Raw genomic sequence first — 21,735 nt, forward strand, 5'->3', positions numbered from 1 at the left:
TAGTAGAGCACTAGCCTTGAGCTGAAGAGCTCAGGCACAGCACCCAGGCCCAGAGTTCAAGCCTCACAACCGACACACCAAAAAAAGGCATACTGCTTAATGTTCTAGACCCAACTAACAGTTCCACAGTTGATTAATATCTACTTTTAAACATTTTTTCCAGGTGTGTTGGCTTATGCCTGTAATTCTAGCTACTAAAAAGCTAATATCTGAGGATTGCAGTTCAAAGACAGCCCAGGTAGAAAAGTCTGTGAGATTCTCATCTCCTCTCAACTACTCAAACGCTACAAGTAAAGGTGTGACTCAGGTAGTAGAGTGCTACCCCTTGAGTGAAAAAAGAAAAGAAGCTAGGGACAGTAGCATTCCCTAAGTCCAAGCCCTAGTGCTGGTATAAACAAATAAATGGTAGGCCTAGGAATGTGGTTCAGTCGTGGAGCACTTGCCTAGTATACACAGGACTTTGGATTTGGTGCTCAGGACCACACACGTGAGAAAAGATAAAATTTTAGTGAAGTGGAACTCGTCCACAGATAGAAAAAAAAAATCTGCTGTGAAATTGTTTTGTGGGATCAAACCCAGAGCCCTGAGCATGGTAAGCACAATTCTATCACTGAGCTAACCCTCCGCTTTTTTCTTTTGGTTGTGGGACTTCACTTAGGACCTGGGCTCTGTCCCTGAGCTCTTTTGCTAAAGGCTAGCGCTCTACCACTTTGAGCTACAGTGCCACTTCTGACTTTTGAGTGGTTCATTGGAGATAAGAGTTTCATGGGGACTTTTCTGCCTGGGCTGGCTTCAAAATGTGATCATCAAATCTCACCCTCCTGAGATTTACAGGTGTGAGCCACCCGTGCCCAGCAACCCCTAGATGTTTGTAGAATGTTTTAACTTTCATTAGAGTAGTGTTTTAACTGTGACATGCATCCCATTAGGAATTCTGTTTCTGCTTATCTCTGTATTTAGGGTAAGTAGATAATAAATCTTGAAGACTAATGGTGTAATGTTTATAGTCAAGCTTTCAGGTTAAGCGGGGCCTATAAATCTTCAGTAGGTAGAAACATACACAGTCTGATGCCAAAACCGTAAACCCCACGGTGCACACTCCTCCTCCGAAGGACCCCACGCCCAGCACGCAAAGCATCCCTTTCAGTGCCCGCGGGACTGGCTCCAGCTGAGTCAGCAGCACGGCGAGTCCTGAGGGGGCAAGGAACAGCACTGGCTTAGTACCTTCAACCAGCCTAGAAACGTATGCTTTTGCTCTTTCTTTTGTTTGAGACAGGCCTCACTGTGGAGAGTAGACTTGCCTCACTCTCTTAGTCCTCCTTACCTCAGCCTTCCAAGTGCTGGGATTGCAGGCATGAACCACCATGTGCCACATGTTCTTGAGGGGAATCCTAAATGTAATCTGTTTCTTTGCTTTTTATTGTGGAACATAAATACTCAAAAACCTAGCCAGACTGTTTTTCTTTGATGCAGCATGTGTGTGTATTAGCAATGCTGGCAATCATAAATGGGATGCAAGCATTTCTATCTTATCCTTATTTTATAAATGATGAGCGGTTCAGAGAAGTTTGTTTGCAGAGTGATACCAATCACTAAACCCATGTTCTTCCTCATTACACTATGTTACCTCTAGTGAAGCTGCAAGACTCTCTTCAGCCTATAGAAGTGTCTAAGGCATTTAATAACTACTTATAATAATTTTTTGCTAGTCCTGGGCTTGGACTCAGGGCCTGAGCATTGTCCCTGGCTTCCTTTTGCTCAAGGCTAGCACTCTACCTCTTGAGCCACAGCACCACTTCCAGCCTTTTCTGTTTATCTAGTGCTAAAGAATTAAACCCAGGGCTTCATGCTTGCTAGGCAAACACTCTACCAGGGCCTTGCATATGTTACTGAACTAGGCCCCACCTCTAAACATCATTTTTGTTTAAACCAGGAGTCACATTTCTTTTCTTTCTGTCTTTTTTGTGGTGGTGGTAGTAGGGTTTGAACTCGGGGTACTCTACCACCTGAGCCATGCCCTCAGCTCTTTTTGCTTTAGTTATTTTTCAGATGGGGTCTTGAAGTTTGGGGCAAGTAGCCTCAGATTGATCCTCCTACTTACCTCCCATGTAGCTGGAAATGACAGGCACAAACCCGCATTCTAAGCTTATTTGCTGAGAATAAAGTCTTGTTAACTTTTTACCTGACCCGGAACTATAATCCTTCCTACCTTTGCCTTTTTTTTGTTGTTGTTAGTCTTAGTGCTTGAACTCAGTGCCTGGGTGCTGTCCCTGAATTCTTTTGCCCAAAGCTAGTGCTCTACCACTTTGTGACACAGTGCCACTTCCAGTTTTTTGAGTGGTTTAATTGGAGATAAAAGTTTCATGGGGACTTTTCTGCCTGGGATGGCTTCAAACCATAATCTCCTATCTCAGCCTCCAGAGTAGGTAGGGTTACAGGTGTGAGCCACTGGCCCCTGGCTCTTATCTCTGCATTCTGAATCGCTGGAATTATGGTGTAAGCCATCAGGTCTGGCTGGCATAATTTGTGGGCAGCCCAGTTTTTGTAGCTAGTATCATCTTCTGACCAATAATAATTTATTGTATGAATAACTCAAGCTGGTAATTTAATACTATGAATAATTTTGTGACACAAAGCATTTGCATTTAACTTAAGCAGGCTTCATATTCAAATTGTAGGACAACTATAGAAAGTACAAAGAAATATTTTATTTTTTCACCAGAATAATCTTTATTATTCATCTACAAACTTGTAATAAGCAATACTGCCTTCTGACGGTTTTTACAGATACTAAACCAGAGAAAAGATGTAATCTTAATCAAATAATTGCTATGGTACAAATTACAAAGAAATATATATATATATATATTTTTTGGCCAGTCCTGGGCCTTGGACTCAGGGCCTGAGCACTGTCCCTGGCTTCTTTTTACTCAAGGCTAGCACTCTGCCACTTGAGCCACAGTGCCACTTCTGGCCGTTTTCTGTATATGTGGTGCTGGGGAATTGAACCCAGGGCCTCATGTATACGAGGCAAGCATTCTTGCCACTAGGCCATATCCCCAGCCCACAAAGAAATATTTTTAAAACACACTTCATCTGTATTTTTTGCATGTGTTTGCCTGTCCTGGAGCCTGAACTCAGGGCTCTGAGCTCTTGCTTGGCATTTTCACTCAAGGCTGGTGCTCTACCACACGAGCCACACCTTTACTTGAGGCTTTCTGGTGGTCAATTTGAGATAAGAGTCTCATGGACTTTTCTGCTCAATCTGGCTTTGAATTGGGATCCTTAGATCTCAGCTTCCTGGGTGGCTAGGATTAGAGGAGTAAACCACCAGTGCCGGCTTCATCTATATTTTATTTTATTTTAATTATTTATTTATTTTGCCAGTCCTGGGGGTTTGGGGCTCAGGGCCTGAGCGCTGTCCCTGGCTTCTTTTTGCTCAAGACTAGCACTCTACCTCTTGAGCCACAGCGCCACTTCTAGCTTTTTCAGTTTATGTGGTGCTGAGGAATCGAATCCAGGGCTTTATGCATGCTAGGCAAGCACTCTACCGCTAAGCCACATTCCCAGCCCTATATTTTATTTTATTTTTTACTATTGTGGGGCTTGAACTCAGCGGCTAGGTGTTGTCCCTAAGCTATTTCTTGCTCAAGGCTAGCACTTTACCACTTCGAACCTCAGCACCACTTCCAGTCTTCTAGGTAATTGGAAAGAATAGTCTTACAGACTCTCCTGCCTAAGCTGGCTTTGAGTCATGATCCTTAGATCTCAGCCTCCTGAGTAGCTAGGATTATAGGTGTGAGCCACTAATACCCAGCTTTTTATCTGTATTTTAAAAGTGAGTTGCGGGGCTGGGAATATAGCCTAGTGGCAAGAGTGCTTGCCTTGTATACATGAAGCCCTGGGTTCGATTCCCCAGCACCACATATACAGAAAACGGCCAGAAGTGGCGCTGTGGCTCAAGTAGTAGAGTGCTAGCCTTGAGCAAAAAAAGAAGCCAGGGACAGTGCTCAGGCCCTGAGTCCAAGCCCCAGGACAGGCAAACAAACAAACAAACAGTGAGTTGTTACCCCTCACCTTTGGGGTCCAATCTGACAGAAGAGCAGAAGCCATCTCTTAACCATTTTAAGTGTTCCAGCAGTGTAGCAAGTTGTAATACTTACTGGGTACTTGACAGACAACGTCACACTTACCAAATGTGAAGAAGGTCAATACGATATTGCCAACCAGGTTGATCAGGAGAGGTTGACTGCAGTAGCGAGATGACCTTGGTCTATAAATCAATATTCTTAATATTGTAGTTCATTACTGATTATGAGAAATCCACTGAACAAGTACTATACCAGAAGCCACCATCTTTAAATTCTAATCCTAATTTTGATGCTAAATTCTCTTTGGCTCTTTGCAACTTCTATTGGGAAAATTAGTAATAAGGCATTAATAATCAAAATTGTTAAACAAATCTGTTTTTCTAGTTCATTCTATTGATAAGTGGGCAAAAAGGGGTACTTTGTGGAAATTCTGACCTGGGGTAAAAACCACAAATCTCTTATAATGGAACCTGGTTGGATTGAGTTAAGACTAATTATAATCAGCCCCCCCTTCTTTCCTATCATTTAATGGGATGTGTGTATGTGTATGTGCATGTGTGTGCTTGTGTGTGTGTTGCTCACTTGTATGTGCCATTCCTGGAGCTTAAACTCAGAACCTAGACTCTGTACCTCAGCTTTTTACTCAAGGCTAGTGCTCTACCACTTGAGCCACAGCTCCACTTCTTGCTTTTCAGTAGTTAATTGGAGATACGAGTCTTTGGACTTTCCTGCTTTGAACCACAGTCCTCCATCTTAGCCCCTGATAGCTCAATGCTGGCTCTCTACTACTTGAGCCACAGCTCCACTTTCAGCTTTTTAGTGAGTAATAGAGATAAGAGTCTTGCAGACTTTCCTGCCTGAGCTGGCTTTGAACCATGATTCGCAGATCCTACCCTACTGCGTAGCTAGGGGGCCCTTAAGTGAATTCTATTTTTTTTTTTTGGCAGTCCTGGGCCTTGGACTCCGGACCTGAGCACTGTCCCTGGCTTCCTTTTGCTCAAGGCTAGCACTCTGCCACTTGAGCCAGAGAGCCACTTCTGGCCATTTTCTATATATGTGGTGCTGGGGAATTGAACCCAGGGCTTCATGTATAGGAGGCAAGCTCTCTACTACTAGGCCATATTCCCAGCCCCTGAATTCTATTTTTGTTTGTTTGTTTTGGGCTGGTTGTGGGGCTTGAACTCAGGGTCTGGGTGCTCCCCCTGAGCTCTTTTGCTCCAGCATGTTGAGCCACTGCACCACTTCTATTTTGGCAGTTAATTAGGGATGGAGACTTACAGATTTTTCTGCCTGGGCTGACTTGGAACTGCAATCCTCAGATGTCATACTCCTGAGTAGCTAGGATTACAGGTGTGAGACAGCAGTGCCCAGCTTTTAAGTGGATTTTTAATCCTCATATGTTTCAGATTTCAAAGGTTTAGAACTGCAGTTTTTTTTCTCTAAATGGTCAAGTTGTATTTGCTTCCTTTGCTCACAGTGTCATTAACTACCTGGCTGTTTCTGGCATCAAATCAGAAAGAAGATCAAATCATATTCTAGGTGAGTATGCCTTTGTTGCCCTGCAGTCATTAGCTAATGCTAGACCCTTGGGAATGTCCCCTCGGAGATCCACTATTTGAGGCATTGGTGCTCTTATTGTTTGTCTCCACGACTGGTTTCTTATACTGAAAGTGTGGATCAAAACAGATTCTGTCCGCTCACATCTTCACCATCCTCACTGTATTGAGATTGTTGACTTTTCAAAGAAGGGAACTAGTGACTGCCATTGACAGTAAGGGCAGAGACAATGGGACAGGCTGTTGTTAAAGATGTACTGGCGGTCACAGAGGGCGTCTACACTGCTTCCACAGGGAAGAACTGCATGCTGGCTGCTGCCTGCCTGTAAGAGCTACTTCAGGGCTGGAGGCATGGCTCCCGTGGTAGAGCCCTGCTTAGCAAGTCTGAGGTCCTAAGTTCAGTTCCCAATACTGCCCCTCATCCAGAGAAAACAACTTACCGTAGCAGAACATAGAACTGGAGAAGCAAAGTCACGACCCCAAGGAAGAGCACTGTCACCTGGCTGCACAGAACACAGCGAGTTATACTTGCCTTATCTACTGAGATTGCAGTTCTGTTTTATGATAAAACTCTAAATGTAGCCAAGATGAGTTCAGGTTCATCCCATTAGAATAAGATTATAGCTAATAATACTTTAATAAGATTAATAGTACCATTTATTCCAGCATTTATTTATTTAATTATGGTCCTGAGGCTTGAACTCAGGGCCTGGGCACTGTCCCTGAGCTTCTTTGTGCTCAAGACTAGTGCTCCACCACTTGAGCCACAGAGCCACTTCCGGTTTTTGAATGGTTAATTGGAAATAAGGGTTTCACGACTACACCATTTATTAAACTCCTACTGCAGAGCAGGCATTGCCAAAAGTGGTCTCTAAGGAATCTTTAGAACATTGGTTCCTTTGCCATATCTAAGTTAGTGCTATAGAAGAATTGACAAATACATTAAGTTACTAGCTGGGTTACTAGCTCATGACTGTAATCCTAGCTACTCAGGAAGCTGAGATCTGAGGTTCACAGTTCAAAGCCAGCCCAGGCAGGAAAATCTCTAATTAACCGCACCAAAACTAGAAGTGGAGCTATGGCTGAAAGTGGTAGAGTTCTAGCCTTAAGCAAAAAGAGCTCGGAGGCAGCACCCAGTCCCTGAGTTCAAACCCCATGACTGACCAAAAAAGCGAAAAAAGTTATTAACAGAGAAAGTAAAAGTAGGTAGAAAATAGGAAAGACAAAAATACAAGAGTTGGGGCTGGGAATATGGCCTAGTGGCAAGAGTGCTTGCCTCCTACATATGAAGCTCTCGGTTCGATTCCCCAGCACCACATATATGGAAAACGGCCAGAAGGGGCACTGTGGCTCAGGTGGCAGAGTGCTAGCCTTGAGCGGGAAGAAGCCAGGGACAGTGCTCAGGCCCTGAGTCCAAGGCCCAGGACTGGCCAAAAAAAAAATAAAAAAAATACAAGAGTTAGCTGGGAATATGGCCTAGTGGCAAGGGCGCTTGCCTCACATACATGAAGCCCTGGGTTTGATTCTCCAGCACCACATATAGAGAAAACGGCCAGAAGTGGCGCTGTGGCTCAAGTGCAGAGCTCTAACCTTGAGCAAAAAGAAGCCAGGGACAGTGCTCAGGCCCTGAGCCCAAGCCCCAGGACTGGCAAAAAAAAAAATAAAAAAATACAAGAGTTATGAGCATTTATATTGGAATAAGAGCATCACATATTTTTATGCACTATATACTTAGTATTTACAGGATTCTAGGAGTTAAGGACAATAGTCCCCATTCCCTTTTCTCCTTTCTTCCCTCTTTCCTTCCTCCTCTCCCAAGAAATGGGGGCTACAGGCATGCACCCTCTGCCTTACGCCCTCATTTGGAAATGAGGAAGCCTAGACTCTGAAGGTTTTAAGTGACTTGTAAATTGTCCTTTATGAAATAATAGCTTTTCTCTTTTCTTCACCACAAACTCTACCCTCTTTGGTTGTTTATATTACTAGTAGAGTTTATCACTGAATGACTTCAGATTGTAGGAAACTAATCTACCCTCCAAAACAAAAATGAAGGTACTCAAAAGAAGATTCAACTTCAGAGTACACTTCTAAGAGTAGTTAAAGCAATCTAGCATTGTTGGAACAAGAAATGGGTACATTTAAAGTAACTATTTTGAAAGAAGTAGCAACTTTTGGGGGTCTACATTCTGAGTGGTCAGCTCAGTCACATTATTTGTGTATGTATATGTATGTATGTGGGTGTGTGCTGATACTGGGACTTGAACTTGGGGCTTGGCGTTGTCCCTGAGCTTTTTCACTCAAAGGTAGCACTCTACCACTTGAGCCACAGCTCCACTTATGGCATTTTGGTAGTTAATTGGAGGTAATAATCTCACAGACTCTCCTACCTGGGCTGGCTTTGAACTGCGATCCTCAGATCTCAGCTTCCTAAGTAGCTAGGACTACCAGTGGGAACCACCAGCACCAGTATCAGTAACCGTTATTTAACAACATAGGTTTATACCAAGCATCCGGAAATGTGACAAGGAGAGCAAATAACTACTATTCTCTTTGAAAAAGTTCAGTGATTGCAATTCATCTTTTAAAAAAAATGTTACATTGGGCTGGGAATATGGCCTAATAGCAAGAGTGCTTGCCTCGTATACATGAATCCCTGGGTTCGATTCCTCAGCACCACAGCACCACAGAAAAAGCTGGAAGTGGTGCTGTGGCTCAAGTGGTAGTGCTAGCCTTGAGCAAAGGAAGCCAGGGACAGTGCTCAGGCCTTGAGTTCAAGCCCAAGACTGGCAAAAAAAAGTTACATTAAAATTTACATCACAGTGGTTTTTAAAATCTGTGAAGCTCAGATATTTAAAAATTGGAAGTAAATTTTAGTTACACCCGAAGAGTGCCTCAAGAGGAAATGGACTCCTTTTCGACCCAGCCGGGGGGAGGGACACTTACAGCCTCCGATGCTGTGACCTTGGCAGCTGGCAGTGCAAGCGATAGGCTATGTGAGCCAGACAGAAGTGAATCATGGTGACTCCTCTCGACCCAGAACCCCTGGAGTGGGGCAAGGAGGGTCCAGGACAGTTCTGTGAGAGCTTCCAGCCGCCTCTGCACCCATTTGTCATCTGCCGCGGCAGGAGAGGCCACTGTGGCAGGAGCCCACTGTAACCCAATTCATCTCAGTGAATTAATAAAACTGGATATTTGAGACAGGTCATGAAGGTGACGAGGGACAAAGACAGCATCCTTTATGCTGGGAGATCAGCTCTGCCCTCCCCTCCCATCCTCTAGGGATGATGGGAAACCTGAGCTCAGCGAGGGGCTGGAGCTCTTTGTTCCAGGACCACAGGTAGCTCTCATGAGGCCTCACACACATCTTTCTTTCACCCCACTCTCCCTGGGCACAGCACCTGGTACCAGCTGACTCCGGTTCCTCCACAGCAATCCTGGAGAGCAGAGCGCATGCTCCAGAGCCGGGGCTCTTAGGTTCACTACCACCCTCTGAGGTCACACGTTTCTATGAGAAGGAGATGGGGTGGGGCTGGGAGGAGGGTTGGACCCTGGGACATCCTGAGGATGCTGACTGAAGTGGACCATTTAAATCCTGACCTAGCTTCTCCATCTTTCTTTTTTTCCTTTTTTTCTCTGATACTAGGGTTTGAACTCAGGTCCTAGATAGGTACTCTTACTGTTAAGCTATGGATCCAACCCTTTAACTCATCCTTAATGTCATGTGTCCTCGTGATCCCTCCCACTGGGAATTTCACTGCCTTGTTTTGGTGTGTGCGTGCATGTGTGTGGTTTCTTTTTTTAAGATTGGCTCTTACTATGTTGCCCAAGCTGGTCTCACACTCATGCACTGTCAAGTAGCTGGCATAACAGGTATACCATGTCTTGTTTGGAGATGACTTCAAATACAGCTTGTTTCTATTCCCGCTGACTGTTCAATTCTAGGCTCTCCTTGCTTCATGTCTGTATTTCCCCTTTGAGCCAATCCACAGCAACTACTCTGTATCCTAACACTTTGCCATATATTATCCTCAAAATTACTGGTTGGGGCCTGGGTGTAGTTGAGTGGTTAGTGTTATGCCAAGTCGCGAGAAGACCACCAAGAAGGCCACCGAGACTCAGATGTTCCAAAATGCAAAAGCAAGGCTTTATTCAGGCGAGCTGCAACTCAGGCCTTGTCCTACCCACCGACACAGCGGAGGTTAGGAGGAAGCCCCGAGCTGTGATTACACAGGGCTTATAAAGGCAAAAAACAAAGTTACAACAATCAGGTGTTCAAGCAAGCAAGATTAGGACACGGGTACAAATCTGATTGACTCAGGGCTCAAGGCACAGGGCTCGAGGCATTCTGGGGGCAGTCAGAGTTAAGCATTCCCAGCGGTTAGAGTTCTTGACCAGCTGGGCCCTAATAAGCTTGTCCTGGGTTTGCTCACAGGGCCTGCTTATCTCAGGTTCACGTGGTAAAGTGGGGTTCACGTGGTAAAGTGGGGCCTGACTTCAAAGTCTGGCTCTTCAGTTAGCGTACTTGGTGAGAGTGAACAAGACCTCTGGGTTTGGTCCCCAGCACAACCCAAAAGGAAAAAACTCAGAACAACTGAGATTGGACCTATCCCTGTTCCCATTTCACAGATGAGAAACTAAACTTAGAGTTGGATAATTAAGCTCGAGCTTACATAACCAAGTAATGTGACTTAGCGTCACATTCAGAGACTCATGCCTTGCAATCTCTACTACTTGGAGGAAATCGGGAGGGCTGTGGTTTACGGTTACCTGAGCCAGGCACAAGTGAGACTCCATCTCAGCTAATCCAGCTGGGCATGGTAGTGAGCATCTGTAATCCCAGATATGCAGAAGGCATAGGTAGAAGAAGGGTCTCAGTCCATGGCCAGCTCTGAGAAAAAAATAGGAGACCCTATCAAAGAAACAAACAAAAAATTAGAACTAGAACTAAGATCTAGGCACAGTGGCTTAAGCTTGTAATCTTAGCTACTTGTGAGGTAGACATCAGAGGATTGGTTTGGTTTTTTGTTTGTTTGTTTGTTTTGCCAGTCTTGGGGCTTGAACTCAGGGCCTGAGCACTGTCCCTGGCTTCTTTTTGCTCAAGGCTAGCACTCTACCACTTGAGCCACAGTGCCACTTCTGGCCTTTTCTATATATGTGGTGCTGAGGAATCGAACCCAGGGCTTCATGTATACGAAGCAAGCAGTCTTGCCACTAGGCCACATTCCCAGCCTGAGGATTGGGGTCTGAAGCCAGCTAGAGCATAAAAATTTGCGAGACGACTTCATCAATGGCCGGGCCTGATGGAAAGTGTGTGTGTCATCCCACAACAAAGGGAAGTACAGTTAGGATCGCAGTCAAATATGATTGCAGTCTAGGCTGGTCCAGGTATAAAGTGAGTCTCTACCTCAAAGATAACCTACATGGAGCCAGTCACTGGTGGCTCATGCCTGTAATCCCAGCTACTCGGGAGGCTGAGAGCTGAGGACTGCAATTCAAAGCCAGTCCAGGCAGGAAAGTCTGTGAGATTCTTACTTCCAATTAACTAAAAAAAAAAAAAAAAAAAGCCATAAATGCAGCCATAGCTTGAAGTGGTAGAGCACTAGCCTTGAGCAAAATGAGCTCAGGGACAGTACCTAGACCCTGAGTTCAATCTCCATGACTGAAAACAAAACAGAACAAAACAAAAACCAGGAGAGGGAATTGGTAGAATAGCTCAAGTGGTAGAGCACCTGCCTAGCTAAGGTGAAGCCCTGGGTTCAAAACTCTAGTACTACCCCTCCCCCAAAGAAAGGAAATCAGTCATCTCTCTGAGAACTAATAAAATAAACTGTTTTGGTGCTTTGGACATCAGATTTCCAGGCTCTTTGGCCTTTATTCCTTTTTTTTTTTTTTTTTTGCCAGTCCTGGGGACTGAACTCGGGGACGGGGCACTGTCCCTGAGCTTCTTTTTGCTCAAGACTAGTGCTCTACCACTTGAGCCACAGCGCCACTTCAGGAATCGAGCACAGGGTTTCATGCATGCTAGGCAAGCACTCTATCACTAAGCCACAGTCCCAGCCCCCCTGGCCTTTATGTTTCTGTCTGTCCTAAGGACTTAACTCGGCTTCACACTTGCAAGACAAGCACTGGCAACTTGAACTAGGCCCCCAGCCCCTCCCTGACTTCAATTCCTCAGCACCACATACACGGAAAAAGCAGGAAGTGGCTCTGTGGCTCAACTGGTAGAGTGCTAGCCTTGAGCAAAAGAAACTCAGGGACAGTGCCCAGGCTTGCCTTGAGTTCAAGCCCCAGGACTGGAAAAAACAAACAACAACAACAAAAAAAAACCCAGAAAACCTAGGGCCTCATGTATACTAAACAATTCTACTATGGAGCTATATATCCCCAGCCCTCACAATTTTTAAATTTTTTTTTTCTGATGTTGAGGCTGGATGCCAAGACTTAGCACATGCTAGGAAAGCCTCTACCACTGAACTATAGCCTAAGACCTTAGTTTTGTTATTCTGAGAAAAGCTACTGTGTAGCCCAGCTTGGCATTGAACTTCAGATCTTCTGCCTCAGCCTTCTGAGAACTGGAATTACAGGCACGTACACCATACCTGATCTCAGGTCCCAAGTTTTTAAATCAAATGTATTCTATTTTCATTAGGAAAGAAAGATAGATAACTAATATAACAAAGAATTTGTAAATTATAGGCTACTGTTCAGTACTAAATGATACTGTGAACATGTTGGCAAGAGGCAGAAATGATGTTTGTTTGTTTGTTTGTTTGTTTGGAGATAGGTTCTGCTTGTGTGGCCCAGGCTAGTCTTGAACTTGAGATCCTCCTGTCTCAGCTTCCTGAATGTTGGAATTACAGACATGTACCACCATACCCAGCCAAAACAAAATGCTGACGGGTTGTATAGATGTGTATTTGGCAAATGTGTCAGTGAACTATGGCCAGTCATCAATCCACATTCATTCTTGCTTTTAAGTCAGGGTCAACTGGTGTGAGGTGAGCCTTGTTGTGCTCCATCTCGGCTTGTTTTGCCTGGCTTTGCTGTGGCTCAGCAGGTTGGTAGTGTTCTGCTGGCCTGGGGGCTACAGTCACATATGGGGTGGTTGGCTAGATGTCAGCTGGGATACCACTCTCTTCCCCGTAATCTGTCATCCTTTAGCGGGCTAACTTGGACTTGTTTTCATGGCAGAGGCAGGAGTCCAAAGAGAGCAGATGGGAGCAAAGCATCTGCTATGGTTTGGGTGTGCTGGAAGGTTCTGTTCTGGAAGCTTGATCTCCAGTGGTGACCTTTGAGACGTGTGACCTTCTGGAGAGTAACTAGGGCTGGAAGGCTCTTGAGGTGAGTTAGTTCTTTCTTTTTTTTGCCAGTTCTGGGGCTTGAACTCAGGGCCCTGAGCACTGGCCCTGGCTTCTTTTTGCTCAAAGCTAGCACTCTGCCACTTGAGCCACAGTGCCACTTCCAGACTGTTCTGTTTATGTGGTGCTGAGGAATCGAACCCAGGGCTTCATGCATGGTAGGCAAGCATTCTACCACTAAGCCACATTCCCAGCCCCATAGTTCTTTCTTTTTTAATGTTGGTACTGGAGCTTGAATTCAGAGCCTCCATTCTTAGTTGGCTTTTTCACTCAAGGCTGGTACTCTGCCATTTAAGCCATACTTCCATTTCTGGATTTTGGCTGGTTAATTGGAGATAAGAGTCTCATGGACTTTTCCTGTCTGCCCAGTTGGCGTCAAACCGTGATCCTCAAATCTCAGCCTTTCCTGAGTAGCTATAATTACAGGTATGAGCCACCACTGGTGCCCAAATGAGTTAGATTTTTTTGTTGTTATTATTGTTGTTGTTTTGGTCATGGGGTTTGAACTCAGGGCCTGGGCACTATCCCTGAGTTCTTTTTGCTCAAGTCTACCACTGTACCATTTGAGCCACAGAGTCACTTCTGGTTTTCTGGTGGTTCATTGGAGATAAGAGTCTCATAGACTTCCTGCCCTGGCTGGCTTTGAACCATGTTCCTCAGATCTCAGCCTCCCCAGTAGGTAGCTTTACAGGTGTGCCCCACCAATGCCCAGCACATGAGTTAGTTAAGAGAGCAGGTTGTTACCTAGTAAGTCCATTCCAGGCACTTGACCCCCTCTTGCTCATGGCCATTTTCCTTTCTGCTATGTTGTTATGAAGCCAACAGTGTCATCACTAGGGTGCCAGCACCACCAGGCTTAGCCCTCCAAAATCCCTTTACTTTAAAAAGTATCTAAACTGAGAGGCAGTAGCTCACACACTTGAGCCACAGCTCAAGTGGCAGAGTACCAGCCTTGAACAAAAATGCTCAACAAGGACATAAGGCTATGAATTCAAGTCCCAGTATCAATATAATAAGCAAGCAAACAACAACAAAAAACTAGTCTTGGCTCTCTTGCTACAGCAATAGAAAATACTGTTGTAACAGCCTGTTAGAGCTAGGCTCAGATCCAGCAGTGTCATTTCTGTTATGTCTTTTGTGCAAAGAGAGTCACAAAGGATAGAGATTCTATCTCTTTCTGGTAGAAAGTACAATTTTACATTGGGAAGGGGGGTTGGAGAAGTGAGGCCCTTTTTGTAGTATATCTAGCATAAGCATTGAAGCCAGACAAGTTTTATCTGGCTAGTTTGGAAGGAGAACAAAGGAAGGACATCCGAATATCTGTAACTGAACTTCTTTTGCTTTATAGACAGCAAGGGAGGTGTCAGAACTTTCCATTTAGATCAGCAACTTCAACTTCTCACCATGGACAAATCTGAGAAGACCGACGTGGTTCTCCTCGCCTGTGGCTCCTTTAATCCAATCACCAACATGCACCTCAGGTTGTTTGAGCTGGCCAGGGACTTCCTGAACGGAACAGGTAGGAACAGTAACCAAAAGCAACTTGAGACTAGAGAACTGGCTGGTGCTGGTGGCTTATTCCTGTAATCCTACTGAGGAGACAGAGCTGAGGATGAAGGTTCAAATCCAGCTCGGGGGCTGGAAATATGGCCTAGTGGCAAGAGTGCTTGCCTTGTATACATGAAGCCCTGGGTTTGATTCCTCAGCCTCACATACATAGAAAAAGCTGGAAGTGGCACTGTGGCTCAAGTGGCAGAGTGCTAGCCTCCAGCAAAAAGCCAGGGACAGTGCTCAGACCCTGAGTTCAAGCCCCAGGACTGGCAAAACAAAACAAAACAAAACAAATCCAGCTCTGGCAGGAATTCCGTGAGACTCTTATCTCCAATGAACTACCCAAAAGCCAGAAGTAGAGAACTGTGGCTCAAGTGGTAGAGTGCCAACCTTAAGCACAAAAGCTCAGGGACAGTGCCCAGGCTCTGAGTTCAAGTTCTTGGTCTGGCACAAAACAACAACTAGAGGACTGGAAAGCTAATGGAGAACAATGTATTATACTTATAAACTAATTGGTTGAATTGAAATCCCTTTCTGTAAGTACTTGAAGATTTTTTTTAAGTACTAGAGGAATATGGTCAAAGTAATTTGTTTGCATGTGTGAAAATGAAACAATGAAACCTGTTAAAATTGTTTTCAAGAAGATGGGACAAGGGTAAGGAAAAGTGATGGAGGGAAAGTGACTAGGATACATTGTATGCAAATGTAGAAATGAACTGCCATTGTAAAACTGCTATTAAAAAAATTGTGTTCAACCGAAGTAACTCCTTTCCATATTAAGAGGGAAAAAAAAAAAGCAGGTTGGGAATATGGCCTCAGAGTTGAGTGCTTGCCTCATATGCATAAAGTCCTGGGTTCAATTCCTCAGCACCACATATATAGAAAAGGCCAGAAGTGGCGCTGTGGCTCAAGTGGCAGAGTGCTAGCCTTGAGCAAAAAGAAGCCAGGGACAGTGCTCAGGCCCTGAGTCCAAGCCCCAGGACTGGCAAAAAAAAAAAAAAAAGAAAGGCAACTAAAAACTAGAGTTAGCCCATGCTCATGGCTTACTTTGTAATCCTGGCTAGTCAGGAGGCTGAGATCTAAGGATCATGGTTTGAAGCCACCCAGGCAGGAAAGTCTATGAAGTGGTACTGTGGCTCAAAATGGTAGGATGCTAGCCTTGAGCAAAAAAGCTCAAGGACAGTGTCCAGGCCGTGAGTTCAAGCCCCACAACTCACACACACACACACACACACACACACACACACCTAGAATAGGTTGGGTATAGGCTCATGACTGACACCTCTAATTCTAGCTGCTCAGGAGGCTGAGATCTGAGATCATAAAGGAGAGAGCCCTGGTCCTGAGTCCAAGCCCCAGGACTGGCACAAAACAACAATAACAACAAAACAGTATTGATCCTAATATTTTCTGTGCGTAAAATGTAATATGTTATAACTAACAGCAACTCTTAACTCTGTCCAGGAAAATACAGAGTTATCAAAGGAATAATTTCTCCTGTTGGCGATGCGTACAAGAAGAAAGGACTCATCCCTGCCCACCACCGGGTCATCATGGCCGAACTTGCCACCAAGAATTCAAACTGGGTGGAAGTGGACACGTGGGAAAGTCTTCAGAAGGAGTGGGTAGAGACTGTGAAAGTGCTGAGGTAGGTATGGCACAAGGCACTTTGTCAGTTCTAGAGGGGGAGGGGGGGAAAAGAGCTGCCACCAGCTTCCCGTGGGAGGGGCCCCAGGCCCGGAGAGCAGCAGCTGAGCACAGATGCTCCTGAGCTTTCTCCTTCCAGGGTGGCATGGATGTTCACATTTGCAGTCTTTCCATAGCTCTGGTAGAAGGTACAGGAAACAGCTAGGTACAGTGGCTCATGCCTGTAATCCTTTCTACTTGAGAGGCTAAGAGCTGGAGGATCAAAGTTCAAGACCAGGCCAGGCAAAAAAAAGTCATTGAAACTCACAGCTGTGCATGGTTCACACTTGTGCTTCCAGCTACCTGGGAAGTGTAAATAAGGATCACCACTCAGGGCAAAAAGCAAAACTCCATTAAAAAAATCAATGAGATGGCGCACGCTTGTCATCCCAGCTACTCGGAGGCTGAGATCTGAGGATCGTGGTTCAAAGCCAGTCCGGGCAGGAAAGTCCGTGAGACTCTTTATCTCCAATTAACCATCAGAAAACCAGAAGTGGTGCTGTGATTCAAAGTGGTAGAGCACTAGCCTTGAGTTGAAGAGCTCAGGGACAGCACCCAGGCCCAGAGTTCAAACCCCATGACCGGCCAAAAAAATAATAATAATGAGGGCAAAATGGGATAGAGAATGCCTGGCTAGCAAGCACAAGGCCCCAAATACAAACCCTAGGAACTCAAAAAAGAAAAAAACAAAGAGGGCTGGGGATATGGCCTAGTGGCAAGAGTGCCTGCCTCATATACATGAGGCCCTGGGTTCGATTCCCCAGCACCACATATACAGAAAATGGCCAGAAGTGGCGCTGTGGCTCAAGTGGCAGAGTGCTAGCCTTGAGCAAAAAAAAGAAGCCAGGGACAGTGCTCAGGCCCTGAGTCCAAGCCCCAGGACTGGCCAAAAAAAAAAGAAAAGAAAAGAAAAGAAAAGAACAAAGAGCTGGGAATATGGCCTACTGGTAAAGTGCTTGCCTCGTATGCCCTGGGTTCGATTCCCCAGCACCACATATATAGAAAAAGCCAGAAGTGGCACTGTGGCTCAAGTGACAGGGTGCTAGCATTGAGCACAAAGAAGCCAGGGACAGTGCTCAGGCCCTGAGTTCAAGCCCCAGGACTGGCAAAATAAATAAGAGGAGGGGAGGGGTGGGAAGGGGAAGGAAAAAAAGGAAAGGGAAGGGAAGGGAAGCCTGTTGTTTAGGGGTTGCAGAAAGGGGCTGGTGGTTAAGGACGAGCATTGGGCCATGCTTGCCCAGGCACTGGCCTGAACTTGATGTGCCATTTTGGGATGGCACAGAGGATTCTGCAGATCTCCTTGTCAGACCTTTGAAACTGATGTCGTTGAAGAAGCAACATGGAATTTTATCTATGATCTCCAGGGCATTCTGAAAACACTGCCTGTCCAGTGCCAGTTCCTGGCAGTTTCAGCCAAGGAGGAAACCGAGCACTCTGGGTAGTTTGCAGGGAGGGTCTGGGTGCTCAGGCATAAGTGTTAGAGCAGCTGGGGAGGACTGCGGCGGCTGTGGGCGCTCCTGCTCCCCAGTGGTGGCGGAGCCGCTGCTGCACCTCTGTGCTGGGAAGTAGCTGTGGACCACAGGCCCAGAACTGGATGGCGGGGAGAGGGGCCTGGCTGCACACGTGCTCTGTGAGATTCCTAGTCAGGCTCCATAGCCAGGGCGTGACAGTGGCCTCTGTCCCCAGGTCTTTCAGGAGACAATCTCATCTCTCACTCAATCCCAGAGTTCAAGCCTCAGTACCAGCACACACACATACACACACACACACACAATGTGAGCTCTGGACCAGAATGCTGGGGTTCAAACCTGGCTCTGCTGTAATCCAGCTGAAAGACCTAGGAGGGCAAATTGAGCAGCTCCTCTCAGTGGGGATGAGCAATTCCGATAGAAAGGTGGCAGCAACACCACTGCTTTGCAACAGTGAAAACATGAGCTCTATTAAATTATTATTGAATGCCTACAGCATTGCAGGAACTCTGCTAGAGGTAGAGTTGCAATTCTAAGCCATCTTCCCCCCATTCGTGGGGATAATACTAGAAGTGATACAGGAGGTGGAGAAGATTGAATCAAACAACACCTGCAAAGGATTTAGTGTGGGCATGACACAGATAGATTGCTAGTGTTAACACTTGTTATTTGAGACATACACATACCTTAGAATAATAACAGCCACCACCTGTTGGCAGCCAGGTTTTCCTCATAGTGACCATCCTGGCTGGTGGTGGGACATTTTCAGTATTGTCCTGCCTTTATCACTGGGTCAGACCCTTGTTGGGCATGTCCAGGGGGAACAGTATAGTGGAGCAAGTGAGAAAGAGGAACTGGCTGTTGTTTTGTGGTTTTGTAGACACCATCAGGAGAAGCTGGAGGCCAGCAATTGTGATCACCGACGGAACTCACCTGTGCTAGAAAGGTCTGGGCGGAAGAGGAAGTGGACTGAACAAAGACAGAATTCTAGTCAAAAGAAATCTCTAGAGCCAACACCAAAAGGTTTGTATGTTGCACCAAGACTCAGGGGCTACAAATCGCCCAGATTCAAAAGCTGAGTGTCCTGCTTAGTTATGTTGATTTCACAGTGCATACCTGGAATGATGCCTGATTTTATCTAAGAAGGAAGGAAGAATGAAAGGCATAACACAACTGCTTCTCTCCTTTAGTTTTGAGGTGTCCTGGAAAATTAAACCCTCTTTCCCAACACATAGACGCATGCAAACACACACGCTCACATGCTCATTTGAACACAGATGGTTTGTAGAAAAGCTTGTTTGATTCTCCCAGGTGTGCCAAAGGTGAAGTTGCTGTGTGGGGCAGATTTACTAGAATCCTTTGGGGTGCCCAATTTGTGGAAGAGTGAGGACATCACGCAAATCGTGGCAGACTATGGCCTCATCTGTATCACTCGGGCTGGGAGTGATGCTCAGAAATTCATCTATGAGTTGGATGTGCTGTGGAAACATCAAAGCAACATCCACCTGGTAAACGAGTGGATCACCAACGACATCTCGTCCACGAAGATCCGGAGAGCCCTCCGAAGGGGCCAGAGCATTCGCTACCTGGTCCCAGATCTTGTCCAAGAATACATTGAAAATCATAGTTTGTATAGCTCTGAGAGTGAGGACAGAAATGTGGGGGCAGTCTTGGCCCCTTTGCAGAGAAATACTGCAGAAGCCAAGCCATAGCGTCCTGCAGCAGGGAGGTTGGGACTGCTTTTTTGGAGGTCTGAAATTATCTGGGGGAGTAACTCAGAGAAGACATGTGATCCTGTTCCATTATCTAAAGCTTCAAAGTGTGATAAACATCAATAGAAAATTTAAATGAGGTTTGACTTTTTTTCTGATTGAAGTTACTAAAATGATTGGTTTTATTAAGACTTTTTTTCCCCTCTCAAAGAATGTACAAATCACCGGGCGCTGGTTGCCCATGCCTATAATCTTAGCGAAGCAGGAGGCTGAGATCTGAGGATTGGGGTTCAAAGCCAGCCTGGACAGAAAAGTTTGTAAGACTGTTAACTCCAGTGATCAATTTTAGCAGCTCATTAAACAGAATGAATCTTAATAGAAACTAATCTCAATTGATAAAGGGCATGATGGCTCCACTACACAAGACTGCAAGGTCTGAACTAAGTATAACTTTAGCCAGGCTCAGAAATGCATGCCTGTTGTCCCAGCTACTCTGGATACTTAAATGAAGGGTCACAAGCTCAGGAACTGGAGACCAGCCTGCACAGTATACCCAAACCCCAAATAAAAAACAAAACAATGATGAAAGGAGTGACATCAAGCAAGATGCATTGTACTTATAAACTGATTTGTTGAATGATAACCCTTTGTACAGCTGCTTAAAGATAATAAAAATATAATTACAAAAAAAAACCCTAGAATTCTACTTCTGTTATGAAGAGCAGTGAGATTATATGCAGGCCTAAGGCTGTGACATCTTCACCCAGGATGGACAAAAGAAAAAAAAGTATTTAAAAAAGTAGCCTTCGATTTTTGTCAGTTGGTCATGGGGCTTGAACTCTGGGCCTGGTCGCTGTCCCTGAGCTCTTCAGCTCAGGACTAGCACTCTACCACTTTGAGCCACAGTGCCACTTCTGGTTTTATGGTGGTTAGTTGGAGATAAGAGGCTGAGATCTGAGGATCGCAGTTTGAAGCCAGCCTGGGCAGGAAAGTCCATGATACTCTTTTTTTGGCCAGTCCTGGGGCTTGGACTCAGGGCCTGAACACTGTCCCTGGCTTCTTTTTGCTCAAGGCTAGCACTCTGCCACTTGAGCCACAGTGCCACTTCCAACTTTTTCTGTTTATGTGGTGCTGGGGAATTGAACCCAGGGCCTCATGTATACGAGGCAGGCACTCTTGCCACTAGGCCATATCCCCAGCCCCATGATACTCTTTTCTCAGAATAAGGCTGGAAGTGGCAGTGTGACTCAAGTGCTAGAACACTAGCCTTGAGCAAAAAGAAGCTCAGGGACAGTGCCCAGGCCCTGAGTTCCAGCCCCAGGACCAGCAAAAAATAAAAATAAAAAGTTATCATAAAATATATCATCAAGCCAGGTGCCAGTGTAATCCTAGCTATTAAGGAGGCTGAGATCTGTGGGTCACAGTTCAAAGTCAGGCCACACAGTAAAGTCCATGAAACTCTCATCTCCAATTGAAGTGTGGCTCAAGTGGTAGAGCACCAGCCTTGAGTAAAAAAGCTAAGGGACAGTGCCAAAGCCCTGAGATCAAGCCATAGCACCCACACACACAGAAAATATATCAGTGCTCAATGGTCTTCCAGATACACAAATAAAGGCTGTGATTGTGCCTGGCAGTGATCAGAATGCATCATGGTTCATGACACATGACAGAACGGCTCATCAAACTTGGCCAGGACCATCTGCCTGGAGCTCCGTTTTTGTAGGGGTCTCCCAAGGGGACAAATGTTGGCAAAGGTGCACAGGTACTTGTGATACCCACCATTGGTGGAGAGCCACTGCCTACCAATTATATCCATTTTAGCACATGCTAGCTCCTCCAGTCACCATCAAGGACAGCCTCAGAGATGATTGCACAGTACCTCGAACAGTCACAGAATAAGGGGTCTCATTTGAGGTTTTTACTTTTATTGGAAGCTTAATAATCAAAAGATGAGTGGACATGAACAATGAGAAATGTGGTCTGAGGCAGCCCTGTGAGGAAAATCCTGTGCTGGTAGTCTCAGTCTGTCCCATGCTCTCAGACTACCCTGTACTCTCAGTCTCGGTCTATTCTCTGCTCTGTCTGTCCTGTACTCTCAGTCTACTCCACACTCTCTGTCTACATCATTCGCTCTGCCTGCCCCATGCTCTCAGTCTATCCCACGCTCTCTGCTTCATACTTGCAGTCTCTCCTGTGCTTACAGTCTACCCCGTACTCTGTCTGCCCTCAAGTCTAAGTTCTGAAGAACTTGTTTCTGCTCTATCTCACTGTGATCTACTGTTGGTAAAATTATGCAGAAAAAAAAGGTCTGT

At 45.5% G+C, this 21,735-nt stretch overlaps 1 protein-coding gene across 2 annotated transcripts; it reads left to right on the forward strand.

Annotated features, from left to right (window-relative positions):
* Positions 1-12,690: 12,690 nt before the first annotated feature.
* Positions 12,691-20,204, forward strand: Nmnat1 (nicotinamide nucleotide adenylyltransferase 1). 2 transcript variants are annotated; one of them, XM_048350200.1, is made up of 5 exons: positions 12,691-12,988; positions 14,354-14,524; positions 16,021-16,204; positions 18,592-18,734; positions 19,023-20,204. In XM_048350200.1, the coding sequence occupies exons 2-5, from the start codon at positions 14,410-14,412 to the stop codon at positions 19,421-19,423; spliced, it is 843 nt and encodes a 280-aa protein (XP_048206157.1). In that variant the 5' UTR covers positions 12,691-12,988; positions 14,354-14,409; the 3' UTR covers positions 19,424-20,204. The 2 variants fall into 2 exon arrangements, with proteins under 2 accessions (XP_048206157.1, XP_048206158.1); XM_048350201.1 differs by lacking the exon at positions 12,691-12,988 and adding an exon at positions 13,646-13,696.
* Positions 20,205-21,735: the final 1,531 nt, after the last annotated feature.

Source organism: Perognathus longimembris, chromosome 7, assembly GCF_023159225.1.
Source record: "Perognathus longimembris pacificus isolate PPM17 chromosome 7, ASM2315922v1, whole genome shotgun sequence".
NCBI classification, from domain to species: Eukaryota; Metazoa; Chordata; class Mammalia; order Rodentia; family Heteromyidae; genus Perognathus; species Perognathus longimembris.